The sequence below is a fragment of the Nyctereutes procyonoides genome, unplaced genomic scaffold (genome assembly GCF_905146905.1).
Source record: "Nyctereutes procyonoides isolate TBG_1078 unplaced genomic scaffold, NYPRO_anot_genome, whole genome shotgun sequence".
NCBI lineage: Eukaryota > Metazoa > Chordata > Mammalia > Carnivora > Canidae > Nyctereutes > Nyctereutes procyonoides.
Genome location: NW_026574942.1, coordinates 25818 through 41355, shown reverse-complemented (window position 1 = coordinate 41355; position 15538 = coordinate 25818). Strand labels below are relative to the sequence as shown.

Sequence of the window (15538 nt, the reverse complement as noted above, 5' to 3'; positions counted from 1 at the left end):
AGGTCACCGCCCGCAAGGGCCGCGTTGGCCCTGAGGCCGAGCCTGCGCGGTGCCCTCCCCGCCTCACGTCATCGGGGGCACCTGGGCCACCCATGTGGGGCTCCGTGTGGGACTCCGCGCCCGCGCTCACGTCCGCCGGCAGCACCTGGATGAGTGACCTTTCGGGCGGTGACCTTCGGGGCGTCCTCCATGACAGCTCCAGGCCCAGGGCGGTTCCAGGGTGCTGCTCCGCCTGGCGCCCTTGTGTCCCCTGCACCCAGCGGGTGTCCCGGGCCGATCCGATGCGGCGCTGGCGGGTACGCATGCACAGGTGTGGGAGCTGCTGCTGACCTTCGGGCTTGTGGTTCCGCAGATCATCGGTTGTCAGGTGAGGAGGGAGCCCCCCGACTCCACGGAGCGGTACACGCGGTGGATCAACCAGCTGGCGCCGGAGCAGCTGCTCACCCAGGTACCCCACCAGGGGGTGGGGGCCCCGCCGCCCGGGCCTGGGGGGAGGCGGTGTCCGTGGGAACTGGGGGCTGTCCGGGGCCTGTGGGAGGGAGCCCCCTGGGAAGCGCTGCCCCCACCCACACGGACGCCCCCACGCAGGTGCGTCTGCATTGGGGTTGACTCGTCACATTTTGGCACGATGAAGGGAGATCCCACAAACGGCCTTTTATAGGGTCCGGCGGCCGAGGAGCAGAGAAGCTGATCTGCCTTCCTGCTGCTGTAACGTCGGTCGGACGGGGCCGGCGTGTGGCCCGTGGGCCCCTCACGTGGACGTCCGCAGGCTCGGGGCCGCGGGGTGGGGGGGCCGTGCCGCTCCCTCCTGCCCCCGCCGGGCACTGGCCGCGCTGCCCCTGGCGGCTTCCCCGCAGCAGAGGACGTCCTTCCGCGTGGGGCAGGGGCAACGCCTGAGCCCGCCCCGCACACGGCCTCCTCCCTTGCAGCAGGTGAAGCCGCCCAAGGGCGCAGGCGGCCTCAAGGCGTCACACCTCGTGATCCAGGGCCGCGGAGGGGCTGCTGCACACTCGCCCGTGGATGCGTGAGCGTGGCCACCGCCGCAGCAGCACTCGAGGCCTGCGGTCCCTGCTGCCACGCTCTGGTCCTTCCCCGTCAGGGGCCGGCCCGTGGGCCCCATGCATCGGGGACGTGCTGCCCTTTCATGGACACACGCATGTGCGCCTGTCAGGTTTCTCTAAGATCCCAGCACACTCGGCGGAGAGCCGGAAAGCGCGCTCACGTTCCCAACTGGGGACTTAAAGTCCCTCTTCGGCGTGGAGGCTTCCCACCTCCCATCGGCCCGCGGGTTCCCCGACCTGGGCCCCGAGGCTCCTGCGACGCGGCCAGGCGCCACCTGGTGCCGCGAGGCCTTGGAAACCGCTCAGCGCCGAGCATCGGAGCATGGGCTGCGGGACGGCCCGACCTGCGTGTCTGGTGTGCGGGGGCCGCGTAAGCCGACGCCGAGGGCGCGGTGGAGATGCAGGGGGCACGTTTTCAGCCCGAGATTCGAGGCCTGATTGCTAACGAGACCTAACAAGTAAGCGTCATCGAAATAATTAAGGCAGGGCCCTCTTACGTAGGTTGTCCTTTGTCACGTGCTTGGTCAGCCGAAGGAAGCCGCGCTGCTGGAGCCACTTGTCCGCCGCCGCCGTGCTGGCCGCTGAACGCGCCACTGCCTCTGAGCTGGGCCCGGGCTTGGGGCTGCCGAGGGCTGCGGGGCCGGTGCCGCCGGGGTGACCGGAGACTGTGGAGCCCCCTCCCCGATTCTGACCCGCCCTCGACGCTCACAGACGTACGCGGCTGGAGCACACTGGGCTGCGCTATTTTTCCACGTTTTCTCATTGAAAGGGAGCGTCGTGCCGCACGTCCGTGGGCCGCAGCCGCCCGTGGAGAAGTGGTTCTGAGCACGTTCCTAAGACGCACCCGGGACAGGGAACCTCCTAACGGCCGCTTCTCCGTCAGACCCAGCAGCCGCGGAGTTTGGATTGAACATCAAAGCTGCTGCTTGTTGCCACGTGGGTGTTAAAATGTCAGGATCCTGGAACGTCTGTTATCTGCCTAGAGAGAGTCTTCCAGCAAATTGGAAATAAGGATAATAAACCACAGGAATCTGGAGGTGAGTCACACAGACTCCGCTCTTCTGCACGGAGAAGCGTCCCCGGCGCTTCCTGGTGAGCGGCCGAGGCCCGCAGGCGTCGTTGGATCCTTCCTCTTTTAGCTCCGAGGCTTCTCCCCCTGAATAAAACTGAGCTCGTTGTGCCAAGGCTCATCCTGGCTTCGTCGAGGGGCCGCAGCGTCTGCCGGGATCCACCGACGCCTGTGCGCCTCCTGCGCCTTCCGGAGGGTGGGCTGGGCGCGCGACCCCGAGCCTCCCGGGAGCCGCCTCCTCCCGACGAGGTCTAAGGAACTCGATTATCTGATTTGTAGGGGACACGGCAGAACCAGGAGGAGACAAAGTCAAAAGGGCATCGGGGTGAGACCAGGAACTCCTGGGACTTGTCACCGCAGGCGCCTGCCAGGTGCGCCGCCCTCCCTCAGGTGCGCCCCGCCCCGCCTCTGCCCCGGGCACACCTGCCTCCCCCCCCCCCGACCTGCACACACCCCCATCTCACACACACACACACACACACACACACACGCGCTCGGCCCCGCGGGAATGTGGAACCGGGAGAGCTCGGAGGCCCCTGCACCCCGCCCGCCACTGGCCGGTCCAGGCCTGAGTCACGGAGACGCGACCTTGTTTCGGCCGAAGCCTCCTCCCCGGTGAGACCGGGATGGGCACACCGGCTCCTGGCCGGTCCCGTCGGCGGCGTCCTCTGCGGGTGAAGTTTCGTTGTCCGCCGCTGCCGGAGTGTTCACAGTCGCTGCCATTTTGCACACGGTGCCCGCGCCGAGCGGCTGTGGCCCGAGAGACCTGAAACCTTAGTATGTGGCTCTTTGGAGAAAAGCCTGCGTCCCGGGTGCCCCTGCAGCGGCCGCCGGCGGGTGGGGGACTGAGCACCCGGAGCCCCCGAGGGCCGTGCGGGAGCAGGTGGGAGTTTTCCCTCGGGAGGCCCTGCCCCTGGACGGCTCGGGACGGCGCTACCCGCTCCCCCGCCCGCCCTTTCAAGAAGAGCATGTTGATCCGCAGTTCCCGGCTCCACGTACCTTGCATGGTGACGTGGCGGCCAGGACCTGCCCCCGCGGTGGGTGGTGCCAGGGTGGGGCACCCAGGTGGTCACAGAGCCCCAGCCCCGGGGCAGCGAGAGGCCGGAGCAGGTGTCCGAGTCGCCCGCAGCCGGAGGGAGACGGGTCCACGAGGGCACGGCCTTCGCTCCCCGAGGACGTGCACCTGCAGACGCCCTGCCTGGCCCCGCCTGTGGTCCTCGTCCGGGGCCTCGGCGACCCGCGGGTGTCGCCGTCCCCGGGCTCCAGGGCGAACAGGGGACTCGGGTGTGGAGTCTGGAGAGGACGGCACGCGGGCCCTCGGGAGAATCAGGGAGACGTCCTCGTCGCTCGCGTGCGGTCACGCGGTCAGGGCGCTGGCACCTGGAGGGCAGCTGGCGTCCTCCGTGCTCAGGTGTGTGACAGCTTCAGAGTCTGGAAGCCGAGAAATGGCGCGTCTCAGGTGAGGGGATCCCGGGCCTTGGACGAGGAAGGAACAGGCGTCGGGGGCAAGACCAAGGGCCATGGGCCGCGTGGCCTGGATTTGGGGACAACTGGCTGCTTCTGACGGGACCAAAGGAGAAGCGCCTTCCTCACTCGCTTCGCTCCGTCGTCCCGTCGGGGACCTGTGGCCCCTGGACCCGGGGCCCCTCCCAGGCTCCCGGCCCCCCCGCTCGCTGCGCCCGCGGTGTGGACCAGGGGGGTCGTCGTGAGCGTCCCAGCCTTGCTGTGCAAAACCCCAAATATTTCTTTTTCCCAGACTAGCTTAAGGAGGGTCATTGTTCGTATTTCCTTAAAAGAAAAGCGCCTCCTGATTTAGGGAAAACGGAGGGGACCTTGTCAAAGCGGCATCTTCCCCACGCGCTCGTGTTAGCTGAAGGCCCTTCCCACGTGGCTTTTAGGGCATTAGGAGGGGGCTGGGCGGTGCCGAGGCCGAGCCCATCCCCCGAGGGCACAACCCGGCCACGCGGGGAGCACCCGAGACGTCCTCACACGCGCTCCACACCCAACTCGGGCTGAGCGGGTTTGGCAGGACGCCGGCTCCCGGGGCGGGACGGAGGGGCGCGGCCCCAGACCCAGGAGCCCCGGCCACCTGCGCCCCGCAGCTGTAGGGCACACAGGCCGGGGTGAAGGGCGTCTGGGGCCCTCGGACCGACGTAAGCGAGGCCAGACGCCCCCGAGGCCTCTGCCCGGTGCCCGCGGGGTCGGGGTGGGGCCGGGAAGGCAGACCAGCCTGACGCTGTAAGGAGTCCCTGGAAGGGGCACCTGCCCTCGGCCCAGGTCGTGACCCCGGGTGCTGGACGGGGCCTGCCTCTCGCTCGGCCGCTCACAAAGAAGCAGAATCTTAAAAAAGAAGAAAGGAAGAGAAACTGCTGGAGTTCTGCGGAGTCTCGTGTCCCAGGAGTCCGCGGACCCGGCTGTCACCTCCAGGCCTCCCTCCGGCCTCCTACCCGCAGGGTCGTGCCCCGGGCACCGTGAACCCGTTGTCCCTGTTCGCCCCGACCTGGAACAAGGTGCCCTTTGGCCCCGGCTCCGGGTCTGCCGAGCGCGGCAGAGGGCGCGGCGGGAAGGCGATGCCTCCACCGGGTGGGGCCCTCGGGGCCTCGGTGGGCTCGTGCGCTCACGGAGAGCTGTGGGCTTTCGTCGGGCGTGTGGGGCCCGTCCTTGTCCTGCGAACGCGGCGTCCGGCGACCCGTGCCGTGTCCCTGGCGACCCTGGGGTCCCTGGTCGCGGCGTGGGCCCCAGGATGATGGGCTCCGTTCACAGGGTTTCTCCACTATTTCCACAAGGGCCCTTGGTGTGTGGGTTTGTGACGGGACAGGCTGTGGGGTCGGGGTGCGCTGGCCCCGCGGGATGACTCTGAGGGTCTGACGTCCCGGGGCTTCGCCGGCGCGCGCTCCGCCCGGGCGCTCCTTCCCGGGGGGCCGTGGGTTTGAGTTTTTCTGTCTAAACCACCATTTTGGCCTCGGAGAGATCCGTCGCGTCGGTTTCTTCGGTCACTTCACGGCTCGCGTCCTTCGAGGACCCCATCCCTCGCATCTGTGCTTTTCACGTCGGGTCCGTTTCTCTGGTCTCGATGCGAAGCAGCGTGTGCGTCTGTTCCCACGCGGACGTGACCGGCACGCGGGCAGGGCCCCCGCGGGCAGCGGGCTGCAGGCCGACCTTGCCCGTCTCTCTTGCTCGTAGGTGTTCACCTCCCACGGCCCCACTGTCGTCATGCCCACCTGGTTCTGCTCTCGCGCTTGGTTCTCCCACGTGGGCCCGTTTGACGAGGGCGGGCAGGTAAGCGTGGGCCCTCGCGGTCCCGTCCTCGGGGGTCGGGGCTCCGGGCGGGGGGGGGGCGTCTGAGGAGCCTCCCGGCGCCTGTCCTGCCAGCGGGATGGGGCGCCCACCTGCGGTCTGCGGCCCCGGCACAGCCCTAGATTTCCATGTGGGGCTGCCGGTGCCGTCCTGCCCGTGGCCCCACCTGGGGGGTCCGCCCCGACGTGGGGACCCAGCCTCACCCCACTCCCTGCCCCCGCGGCCAGACTGTGAAAGCTCCTACAGTCAAGTAAAAGGGAATCTTCGGGTCGGCTTGTTTTCCCTTAAACTTCCCTCAAATTTGGCTTTGGGGACGTGGGGTCTGGTCCCCGTGACAGGAGCCGGTGCCTCGGGAGTGGGGGCCATCAGCCTTCCCTGTTGACCGTGGACGCGCCCCCCGCTGCCGGCCCGAGGGCAGGGCGAGCGGACACGGCTGCCAGGGGGTCTGGGCCGCAGGCTCTTGGGGGCCCGGGGACCCCACCGCCGCCCTGGGGGCTCGTCTGCGTGGGACCAGCCCCGGCCCGGCCACCCACGCAGCCTCCGGGCCCAGGGCCGTTCTCACACGGGCGCCCGAGGGCCCGGCCGGCGGCGTCTGCACCGGGACACAAACGGGGCTGCCCCACGGGGTCCCCGCAGCCCCGCCGCCTGCCCTCGTGTCCCCAGGGTTGGCCTGGGCCGGGAGCGTGTGTGGCACCGCATGGCCGCAGCTCGTGGACGGGCGCTCGCCCCTGCTGGGTGGGAGCCCGGGCACCCCGTCACGGAGGGGCGCTGCTGCCTGATTCTAGGGGTCTGGCAGCCGCTCTGCTCCTGTTCCTGCCCCTCACTCCTAAGTGCAGAGAACTCGTGGGACCCGACCTCGGCTCCCGGGGGGCAGCAGCCCCGAGGCAGGAGCGACGGGGGCGGGCCCGGGCGCCCCAGCACATCCCTCCACAGCTGCCGCACGCGTGCTCTGTTGCTGCTGCTGCTGAGCCCAGCACCTTCCCCAGAACGAGCCCAGAAACGGTCCCGAGGTCCCGAGGTCCCGAGGTCCCGGGACGGAAAGGCCTGACCCGACCTAAGTCACAGCTGAGCCTCAGCGCCGAGCATCAGGCCTCGTAGCTCAGAGCGATTCTTCCTGGAGAGGCGGCACCTGCCGCAGGGAAGCTCGTCCGTCCCCTCGTGGGTCAGGGACCCCCCGGGACCCCAGGACCACCCCAGGGATGGGAAGTGCTCCCTGGTCCTTGGTGCCATCCCCAAGGGGAGCTGACAACACTCGGGGGCTGTGCTCCGAGGGGACGCCGACACCCGAGGGTGGGCCTGGACCGGGGGCCTGGTCCCTGGGGATTGTCCATGGGCTCCTGTGAAGAAGGAAGGTGCCCCCGGGCCGGGAGTGTAGGGCAGGTGCCCTGAGGTGGGGGTGCGGGGGAGGTGGGGAGGTCTGGGAGGTGGGGGGGGCAGGGGAGGTCGGGGTGGGGTGCAGGGGAGTGCCGGCGCCCCAGGAGCTGGGGGGTGCAGACCGTGCAGACGCTCCCACAGGCGGTTCCCTCTCACGCCGGGGAGGCCGCCCCCCAGCGGCCGAGCGTCCCCGTGTCTGCGGTTCTGCCGTGGCCGAGGGTTTTCACGCTTCGTGCTGATGGGCCGGTGTCTCGAGGGCCCGGGTGCTTTGTCCCTGTCCAGGGCTGGGTGAGCGGAGCTCAGGGTGTCGCCGCTCCATCAGGGGCCGCGCGGGCGCCTCGTCCCCTCCCCTTGCCGGGTCCCCTCTCCTGAGGACGGGCAGGGGCTGCGGCCTTCGACCCGGTTGGTCTGCGTTGCCTGCCGCGCCGCAAGCCGCACCCACCCCCGGATGGAAGGTTCTGGATTTCTCCCCTTAAACAGCGTCCCCCCGCCCCGTGGCTCCTTGGGACTCCTGCTCCCAGGGCCGCGCGCAGCGGGACCCTCCCTCGCTTCCCCCACGTCCCCTCCTGGTTTCCACTGCCGTGGGGAGGACACGCGCTCAGGACCGGGTCCGTGGCCCTGGGCTCCTGGTCTCGGCCTGAGCGTCCCAAAAACCCTCCTGCCTCGGGACCGGGTGCGCGGTCCCTCCGCCGGTGGCTCCGGGGACTTGTCTCTGTTGGGAGAACCGAACCGGCCCACGGGGTCGCTCGCCGCTGGGCGGCTCAGGGCATGGGGCCCGCCTGCGTGACTCTGGGGCACGGACGCGGCGGCTGGTGCGCCCCGACCTGGGGCTCAGTGTTCTCTCTGGCTTTTACGGTTCTCAGTATAGGATTTCCGTTTCTTGCTCATTTTCCTGCATTTTTTTTCCATGTCTTTTGTCAAGTTTTTATTCAAACGCGTGCTCCCTTGAGGACCTGGTAATAGGATCCTCGCTTCTTGCGTGATTTTATCTCGTCCTCCTGGGTCTTCCCTTCTATGGACTGGACTGGCTCGAGGGCAGGTCCCGAGGTCCTGGGGCGGGGAGCCGGCCCGCCCGGCAGCCGGATGTGCAGGCATCGGGGCCGCGAGCACCGCCCTGACACCTCCGCTCACTGGCGCTAGGAGCGTCGCGGCAGCAGACCCGGTGTCTGGCTGCCACCCCGACCGGCCGCGGGGGCGGGCCCCACCCAGGGACCCAGGAGAAGGCGGGCACCCCGCGGGCCGCGAGCGCCGTGTCTCGGGTTGGAGGGCGATGCTGGGGCTGTCGCCCGCCGCCCGCCCGTGTGTCACCCTGGGACACCCGCACGTGTGCTGGAAGCTCGCGCGAGGCCGGCCGTGGCGCCCACGTCCAGGCCTGGGTCAGCGCACACGTGGGGAGCGGGACTCGGCGACTCGGGCCGTGAGCGGAGTCGCCGGCGCGGCTGACGCTGCTGCTGTCCCCGCCGCTGTCCCTGCAGGGTGTGCCCGAGGACCTGCTGCTCTTCTACAACCACCTGCGGAAGGGCGGCGGGGTCGTGCGCGTGGACCGGAGCCTCGTCCTCTACCGCTACCACCCGGACGCGGCCACGCACTCCGTCCTCGAGTACGTAGCCCCGGGGCTCCAGGCACGTGTGGGGGCGGCGAGGCACAGGGCCCGGGACCCGGGGTCGGTGGGGCAGGTCCCACCTCGGGGCAGGACGTCTGGGAGCGTCGCGGGGCGGGTGGCCTTTGTGGGAGGAGGCGTCTCGGGGCCTGTGGACAGGGGTCCCCGGGGTGTCCTCGCCTCCCGCGTCCCTCTGGGTTCGTGGCCTGCCCGCTGCCTCTGCTCCTCTCCACCTGCGCCCCGTGTCCCCGCGTCCCACCTGCCCCGGGCGCCGCTGGCTGACGTGGGAGCCGCAGGAAGGGCTGGTTGACCGTCACCGGTGCAGCCGCGCATCCCCTGCTGCGCTGAGCACGGAGGGCCCTGAAGCCACAGCCCCAGGCAGGGGCTCCCGCGTCGGAGGCGGCGCTCGCTGGGCCTCCCTGGAGGGCGGGCTCCTGGGGGCGGCCCGTGCCGCGCGTGCGGCCCGACTGACGGGAGGCCTGTGGACGTCTGCGTGGGTCTTGTCGAGAGTTGAAGTTCAGCTTCGTTCCCAGCTTCCAGTGGAGGAACTTGGTTTTGGGTTTTTCTGCTGAATTTGAACTTTTCCACGACAGCTTGAGTGCAGCATCGTGGTTTGGGGCTGGACTCGGGGTGGTTTGCGCCGTGGGGTCAGGGTCACGTCGAGGAGGCGGCCGCGGCCGCGTGTGTGTATCTCACGGTGTCTGGGCACGACCAGAACTGCACGGACGGGGACAGACGGACACCACGTGGGAGGGTCCCAGGGGGAGGCTGGAGCCGCCCGCCCCCCAGGACCGCGCGTGTAGCCCACTCGCCTGCGGGATGCGTCCTGGTGCGAGACGAACCAACTCCGGGTACGTTTCCAAGGACTGGAATCCTCCACGGTGTTTTCTAACCACGTGGGATTAAAACAGAGATCATTAACACGTCGTAAAAATGCAAAATATTTGGAAAATAAGAAATCCGGGGGAAAAAAATCACAAAGGAAATCAGGGAAAAAATGTATTTTAATGAAATTGTCAAAATTTGTGGAATTTATTGAAGCCCCCAGTCGACACACTTGAACTAGGAAACACAGAACCACGTATGATGGCGTCAAAAATAAAACCCGGGGGTGTGTGTGCTCTGCAAACTACAAGAAATTCAAGGAAACCCGTCACAGGGATGGAGGGACGCCACCGTCGTGGGCCGAGGCCTCGGCGACCTGAGATCGCTCTCCCCAAAGCGTTGGGCGTTGGTCCCGGTACACGACCCGCCAGCGTTTTTGCGGAAACTACCGGATTCTAAGATTCACGTGGAAAATTAGAGGAGCCAGGATGGACCCAAGAACCTTGACAGGAGCAAAACGCCAGGCGTGGCCGCAAGCCCGGCGACCGGGAGGCCAGGGACACGCGGGACACAGTGCGGGAGGCGGATTTTTAACAAAGTCGGCGAAGGCCGCCGATGGAAGGAGCCCGGGGGCGGCTGGGGGCGACGCTCCTACGGGGACCCCGCGACCTCACAGCCCCGCTCGAGCGCGGGACACCCCTGACCCTCGGCGAACGGAGGCGGCGGCTTCACCAGGACCCGAAGCCTCGGCTCAGAAACGCCGGGAGGCCCGGGAGGCAGACGCGGACAGTGGGGGCGCCGGCGGCCGCGTGAACGGGAACCGTGGGCCGCACACACCAGGCGGGTGCCCAGGACCCAGGACGGCGTCCCCCCGGCAGGGAAGGGCGTCAACAGCAACCTCACACGACGACGTGGGCCCTAAGTACTGCAGCCGCCTCCACGCGCCGCGGGAGCCCACGACGGCACCGGCCAGCGCCCTGCGGTGATCTGCGTGGACCTGGCTCCACACTCACGCGGCCCCGGGGCGGGCGGTTCCCCGAGCGCTGGCCCACGACCCCCTCCGTGACCCGGCAGCTCGCGAGTGGCGGCGGTGACGGAGCGCCTGGGCCCCGAGGGGGTCCCTGCTGCCCACAGGCTGCGGCCTGTGGGGCTCCTGTGCCCCCGGCTGGCCCTGGGTGAGGGGCTGTGACCTGCAGGGACCAGCCCGCGGGCTCCGTCCCCACCCAGGCGGGGCTCCTGTCACGCGGCTTCCGCAGCGGGGGTGACTGCGCCGTGGGGATGGGCCTGCCGGTGCGCCCAGACTCCTGCTCCGACCCCACGGCCCTCAGCACGGTGGCGCCCGCGATGGGTCATCCCGGCCACGCGGACGGAGGCCCCCTCCTTGCCTTGACCTGGTTCTTGGCGCCTCCACCGCGGGCGGCACCTGCCTGAGGCGCTGTGTCCCGGTGCCTCCTCCCTGGACCTGCGCCTCTGCTGCGCCTCGCGGTGGCCCTGCCCGTGCGACCTCAGGTGGCGCATCTCTGGAGCGTCGCCACGGCCACCGCCGTCCTGGCCTGGGAGCCCCCGTGGAGGCCGCTGCTGCCCCGCACGTGAGGAGATGTGGGGGGACGCCTCCGCCGGAGGAGCGCAGGGGGCGCGGGCAGGACGGGGGAGGACGGCGGGAGCGCCCTGGGGCCGCTTCTAAACTGTAGGGGTGTCCAGAGCCGAGGCCACGTCAGCGACTCGGGTGCAGCCTGCGTGGGCCCAGCGGCACCCTGGGCTCCTGGGGTCGGGCCGTCCACGCAGCCGGTGGCAGCCGCGCCCTCGGGTCTGCGTCTCACCGCGAGGAGCCCCGGCTGCTGGAGGGGGGGGACGCGCTGGCGGAGCTGCAGGGGGACGGGAGGCCGCGGCGGGAACACCCGTGTCCCTCCAGCCACGGCCCCGCGCACACTCAAGGCCCTTGCACCCTTCGCGTGCCCTCCAGTGCCCCGTGCCCTCCCGCGCGCCCTCCCACGTCCCCTGCCTTGTCCCCCGTCGTGGACGTTGCCCGGCTGCGTGGGCCTGGCCGCGAGGACTGGAAGCGCAGGGCCCCCCACCGGGCATCGCTCCTCGGCAGCCCTGACATGCTCAGACCGCCTGCGCCCTGCATCCGCGGAGCCCGGGTGCCCTGCCAGGCCTGAGCCCCGGAGGCTCCCCGACACCCTGAGAAGGGCCCGCCCGGCAGTGGCTGGGAGCGGGGATGATGGCGCCACCCTGACAGGTTCCACGCAGCCACGCGGGCCCGACTCCCACCCCGTGTGCGCGGGAGCGGGGCCCCGAGGCAGCTCAGAGAGCCCCGACACCAGCGGCTGCGTCCCCCCAGGTCCCCGGGTCTGCGTCGGGCGTGGGAACGTCCCCGGGGCGGGTGAGGCCGCGTGACCCGGCCGGGTCGTGCCCCGCGGTGCCCGGGGCTGGGGGGGCCCCGTGTGCAGCCGCCAGAGGCCCCCACCCCCGCTGCTCCCCCAGGACGACCATCTGGACGCACCGAGTCCGGTTCCTGGAGGAGCGTGTCCTGCCGCACTGGGCCGCCTTCACCATCTGGAACGCGGGCCGCCAGGGGCGCCGGCTGTACCGCGGCCTCTCGGCGGGGGCGCGGCGCAAGGTGGGTCCCCCCCGGCGTCCCACCTGCCCTCTCCCCTGCCCCCCACCCCGTCCCCCCGCCCTCTCCCCACCCTCCACCCCATCCCCCCACCCTGTTCCCCCTGCCCCCATCCCGTCCCCCCGCCCTCTCCCCTGCCCCTCCCGTCGCCCCCGCCCTCTCCCCTGCCCCTCCCGACCCCCCCCACCCTCTCCCCTATCCCCCTCCCGTCCCCCCCCGCCCTCTCCCCTGCCCCCCCCGTCCCCCCTGCCCTCTCCCCTGCCCCCCCGTCCCCCCCGCCCTCTCCCCTGCCCCCCCGTCCCCCCCGCCCTCTCCCCTGCCCCCCTCCCCCCAGCTCCCGCCCTCCGCTCCTCCCCAGGTGGTGGCCTTCTGTGACGTGGACGAGAACAAGATCAGGAAGGGCTTCTACTGCTACGAGGATTCCGAGGTGTGCGCCCGCCCGGTGGCCTCGGCCCCATGGGGTCGCCCAGAGCCCCCCCCCCGGATGGACCCTGCCCAGCAGGGGTGACCCCGGGCCCCTGGGGGCTGGGGGCCATCGGCGCAGGCCCGCACCCAGCGCCCCTCTCCCCTCAGGAGGCGCCCAAGCCGCGGGTCCCGATCCTGCACTTCCGAGCCGCCCGGCCGCCCTTCGTCATCTGCGTGAAGCTGGTACGTGCCCGCGCGCCCGGGGTCAACGTCGCTGCCCAGGCCCCGCCCGTGGTGCGGCCTCCTGCGTGCCGGGCTGGAGGGGAGGGGCCGTGGCCTCGCAGGGCGCCCGGGGTGTTGGGGCGCGCGGTGCCCGCGGACAGAGGCTGCGTTTCCATAAAAACGCTTTTCGGGAACTTGCGAGGTGCAGCCCGGCAGACGCTGCGGCCGAGCCGAGGGGCTGCTGTGAGGAGCCCCCGACCAGGCCCGGGCCCCCCCCCGGCTTCCCCCTCCCCTTGGGGTCATGGGGCCCAGCTGCTGGGCTGTGCGCGGCTCCGTCGGGCTCACTTGCACGAGCTCAGGGACCCCGGGGCCTGCCCGCGCCCGGCTGACGTCCTTGGCGGCGACCGCTGGCCGTGGCCCCGGTGACAGGGAGCCGCGTGTGGGTCCGCGTGCACGTTTGCCCAGCACGGGAGGTGGCGCCGGGGTAACCGGCCCATCCCCACGACGGCTGCAGCGTCTCGCACTCCCCCGGTTGTCACGGCTGCCCCGTGCGCCACGGGCCCTCGCGGCCAGGCTCTGCGTGTGCCCGACCTCCGGTGGCGCGGGTCTCCGTGTGCAGACGTGGCCGCACGTGTCCGTCCTGCGCGTGTCCTGGACGCGGCCCCGTCGGGTGGGTGTGCACACGTGTCCACCCGCGGCTTCCCTCTGCTGCGCTTGGACACACACAAGTGCCACGATCACCGTGCACCCGGCTCAGCTGGGTTCTGGTGCCGCCGCTGGGCCCCGAGGGTGGGGGGAGGAGGCTGCCCCCCAGCTGCCTCCCCCCCCGTGGTGGCTGCCCCATGACCCCCCAGCTGCCCCCCCCGCCCTGGACCCGCCCTGAGGTTCGGTTCTGCGGGGACTGACCCCGTGTCAGTGCGGCCTTGTGATACGCGCCCCACACCCCCGCGCACGACACCGTTCTTTTAGGTTTTTAAATCTACTTGGAGGGAAATGGGCAGGGGGGGGGCGTCTCCGCAGGACCCCCCCCCCCCCAGCAGGGAGCCCGACTCCCCGACCCCGGGTCACCACCGCCTGAGCCACCGCGCGCCCTCAGTGTCTGGCTCGGGCGCTGCCCGGAGGCCGCGCCGCGGGAACGAGAGCCCCGTGCCCTGCGGGTCGCTGCCGGCCGCATGTCCCCACACGTGCAGGGTCTGCCGGCGAGACACGGGCCTCCGTGACATCGTGTGGCCAGTCCCGCCGGCTCCCCCCGCCCCCCTGCGTGCACCCGCAGCCTCCGGGGTTTCTGGAAGGAGTGACCTGAAGCCGCAGTGAGCAGGGCTCGGCCCGGGAAGGCGCCGCCGCTCTAGGAGGAGCCTCCCCCCTGCACCAGCGACCCGCAGCGGTTGGGGCGACGCGCTCCGCCCGGGGAGCCCCTCCCCCAGGCCCCCACGGAGCACAGGCCTGCGTCCCCGCCCCCCGCGTCCCCCGCAGAGGTGCCCCGCACCTGTTTCTGGCATATTCTGCTGCAGTGAACCCAGGCGTGCACGGGTTTGGGGCCAACGGCGGCGTCACACGTACCCTCCCCGTGTTCCGCAGCTTTTACACAACACGTTCACAGCGTGTTCCACACACGCCTGGGCCACGGGACCCTGCCGTCGTCTTTTAATTGAGCAAGAAGCCGAGCAGCGGCGTGCCCCCGGCCTGTGTCCCCGTGCCCCCGCCCTGGGTCCATGTCCCCATCCCCGTATCCCGTCCCCATGTGGTGTCCCCACCTGTGTCCCTGTTCCCATCTCCATGCCCCATGTCCCTCTCATCTGTCATCTGTCCCCGTGTCATTTCCATGACGTGTCCCCTTCCCCGTGTGGCATGTCCCCATTTGTCTCCATGCTCCATGTCCACGTGTCCCCATCTCTATTCGTGCTCCTGTGTCCTTGTCCCCATCTGTCGCCGTTCCCACGCGGCATGTTCTCATCCCTATGTCTGTGTCCCCATGTGGTGTGTCCCCATCCCCGTGCGGCATGTCCCAGAGCACAAATGGGCCAAGGAAGAGGAGGGCGGGGTCCGTGCACATCCCTGAGTCGGGGTCAGGCCCCTGCAGAGGGGACGGGATGTCACGGGGGCTCTAGGATGAGGCACAGGCAGGAGGCCGGTGTGCCCTGGACAAAGGGGTGACGCAGAGCCGCCAGTGGGGACGCTTCCTCCCCTTAGCTCCTGAGGGAGGGGAGGGTCAGCTGCCTTCTGCAGGGAGGGACCTGGCTGGGGGGGGGCAGGGAGGGGAGTATCTGCCTCAGAGGCCCCCCTCACCGTGGCCGGCCTCTGGCCGCGTCCCCTGCTCGTCCCAGCCCCTCCCCTCAGCAGGGAGGTCCCGCCGCACCCAGCGGACCCAGCGGACGTGCTGTTCCTCCCACAGGACCTCACCAGGGGCGAGTTCGAGGCCAACCTGCGGTCACTAAACCTGCAGGAGGGCCGGGACTTCCTTCACTTCAGCTGACGGCTGCAGGCAGCGGCTCCCAGGTGCGTGGGTCGCCCGGGTAGGGGGGTGGGGGGCTCCCAGGTACACGGGGGTCCTGTGGCCTGAGGGCACGTGCAGCCCCGCCTCCTCGTGGGGCCGGCCCTTCCCCTGGGGGCGGGTCCATGTCTCACTGGGACGTGGTCCCCGTGCGCCAGTGTGACCGCACAGTGGAGACCACCCCGGCGTCCCCGGCAGGTCGTGCCTGTCGCACCAGGAGCCGTCCGCCCACGCTGCTGAGGGACACCTGTGCCGCCAGGCTGCGGCCCCCCTGGGGGCGTTGGACCCTGTGGGTCTCAGCCGCCCGCAGTTCCCGGGTGCGCTCGCTGCACGAGCGCTTGGTTTCCTGCAGCCGAGGCCCAGGTGCTGCCCCGCGGGGCCGTCTCCCCACCATCTCCCGCCACCCGAGGCTCTCCGGCCGGCCTCCATCTAAAACGAGAGCTCCCTACTCCTTTTTGGGAGGGAAGCACGTTTGAATGCTTGAACGGAATGAAGTCGCTAATCCACGGCGCCCTGGGTCCGAGGAGCCGGGCAGCAGGCGACCCCATGGGGGGGTCAGTGCTCCCGCCAGGGCGGC

At 70.4% G+C, this 15538-nt stretch overlaps 1 protein-coding gene across 3 annotated transcripts; it reads left to right on the top strand.

The window, feature by feature from the left end:
- Positions 1-352: 352 nt before the first annotated feature.
- Positions 353-15459, top strand: B3GNTL1 (UDP-GlcNAc:betaGal beta-1,3-N-acetylglucosaminyltransferase like 1; the record flags this gene model as incomplete). Of its 3 annotated transcripts, none has more annotated exon segments than XM_055318413.1 (8): positions 353-448; positions 5314-5409; positions 8277-8401; positions 11711-11846; positions 12202-12270; positions 12417-12491; positions 14863-14966; positions 15160-15459. In XM_055318413.1, coding segments are annotated over 7 exon segments (678 nt in total), but the record flags the coding sequence as incomplete, so codon positions are not given.
- Positions 15460-15538: the final 79 nt, after the last annotated feature.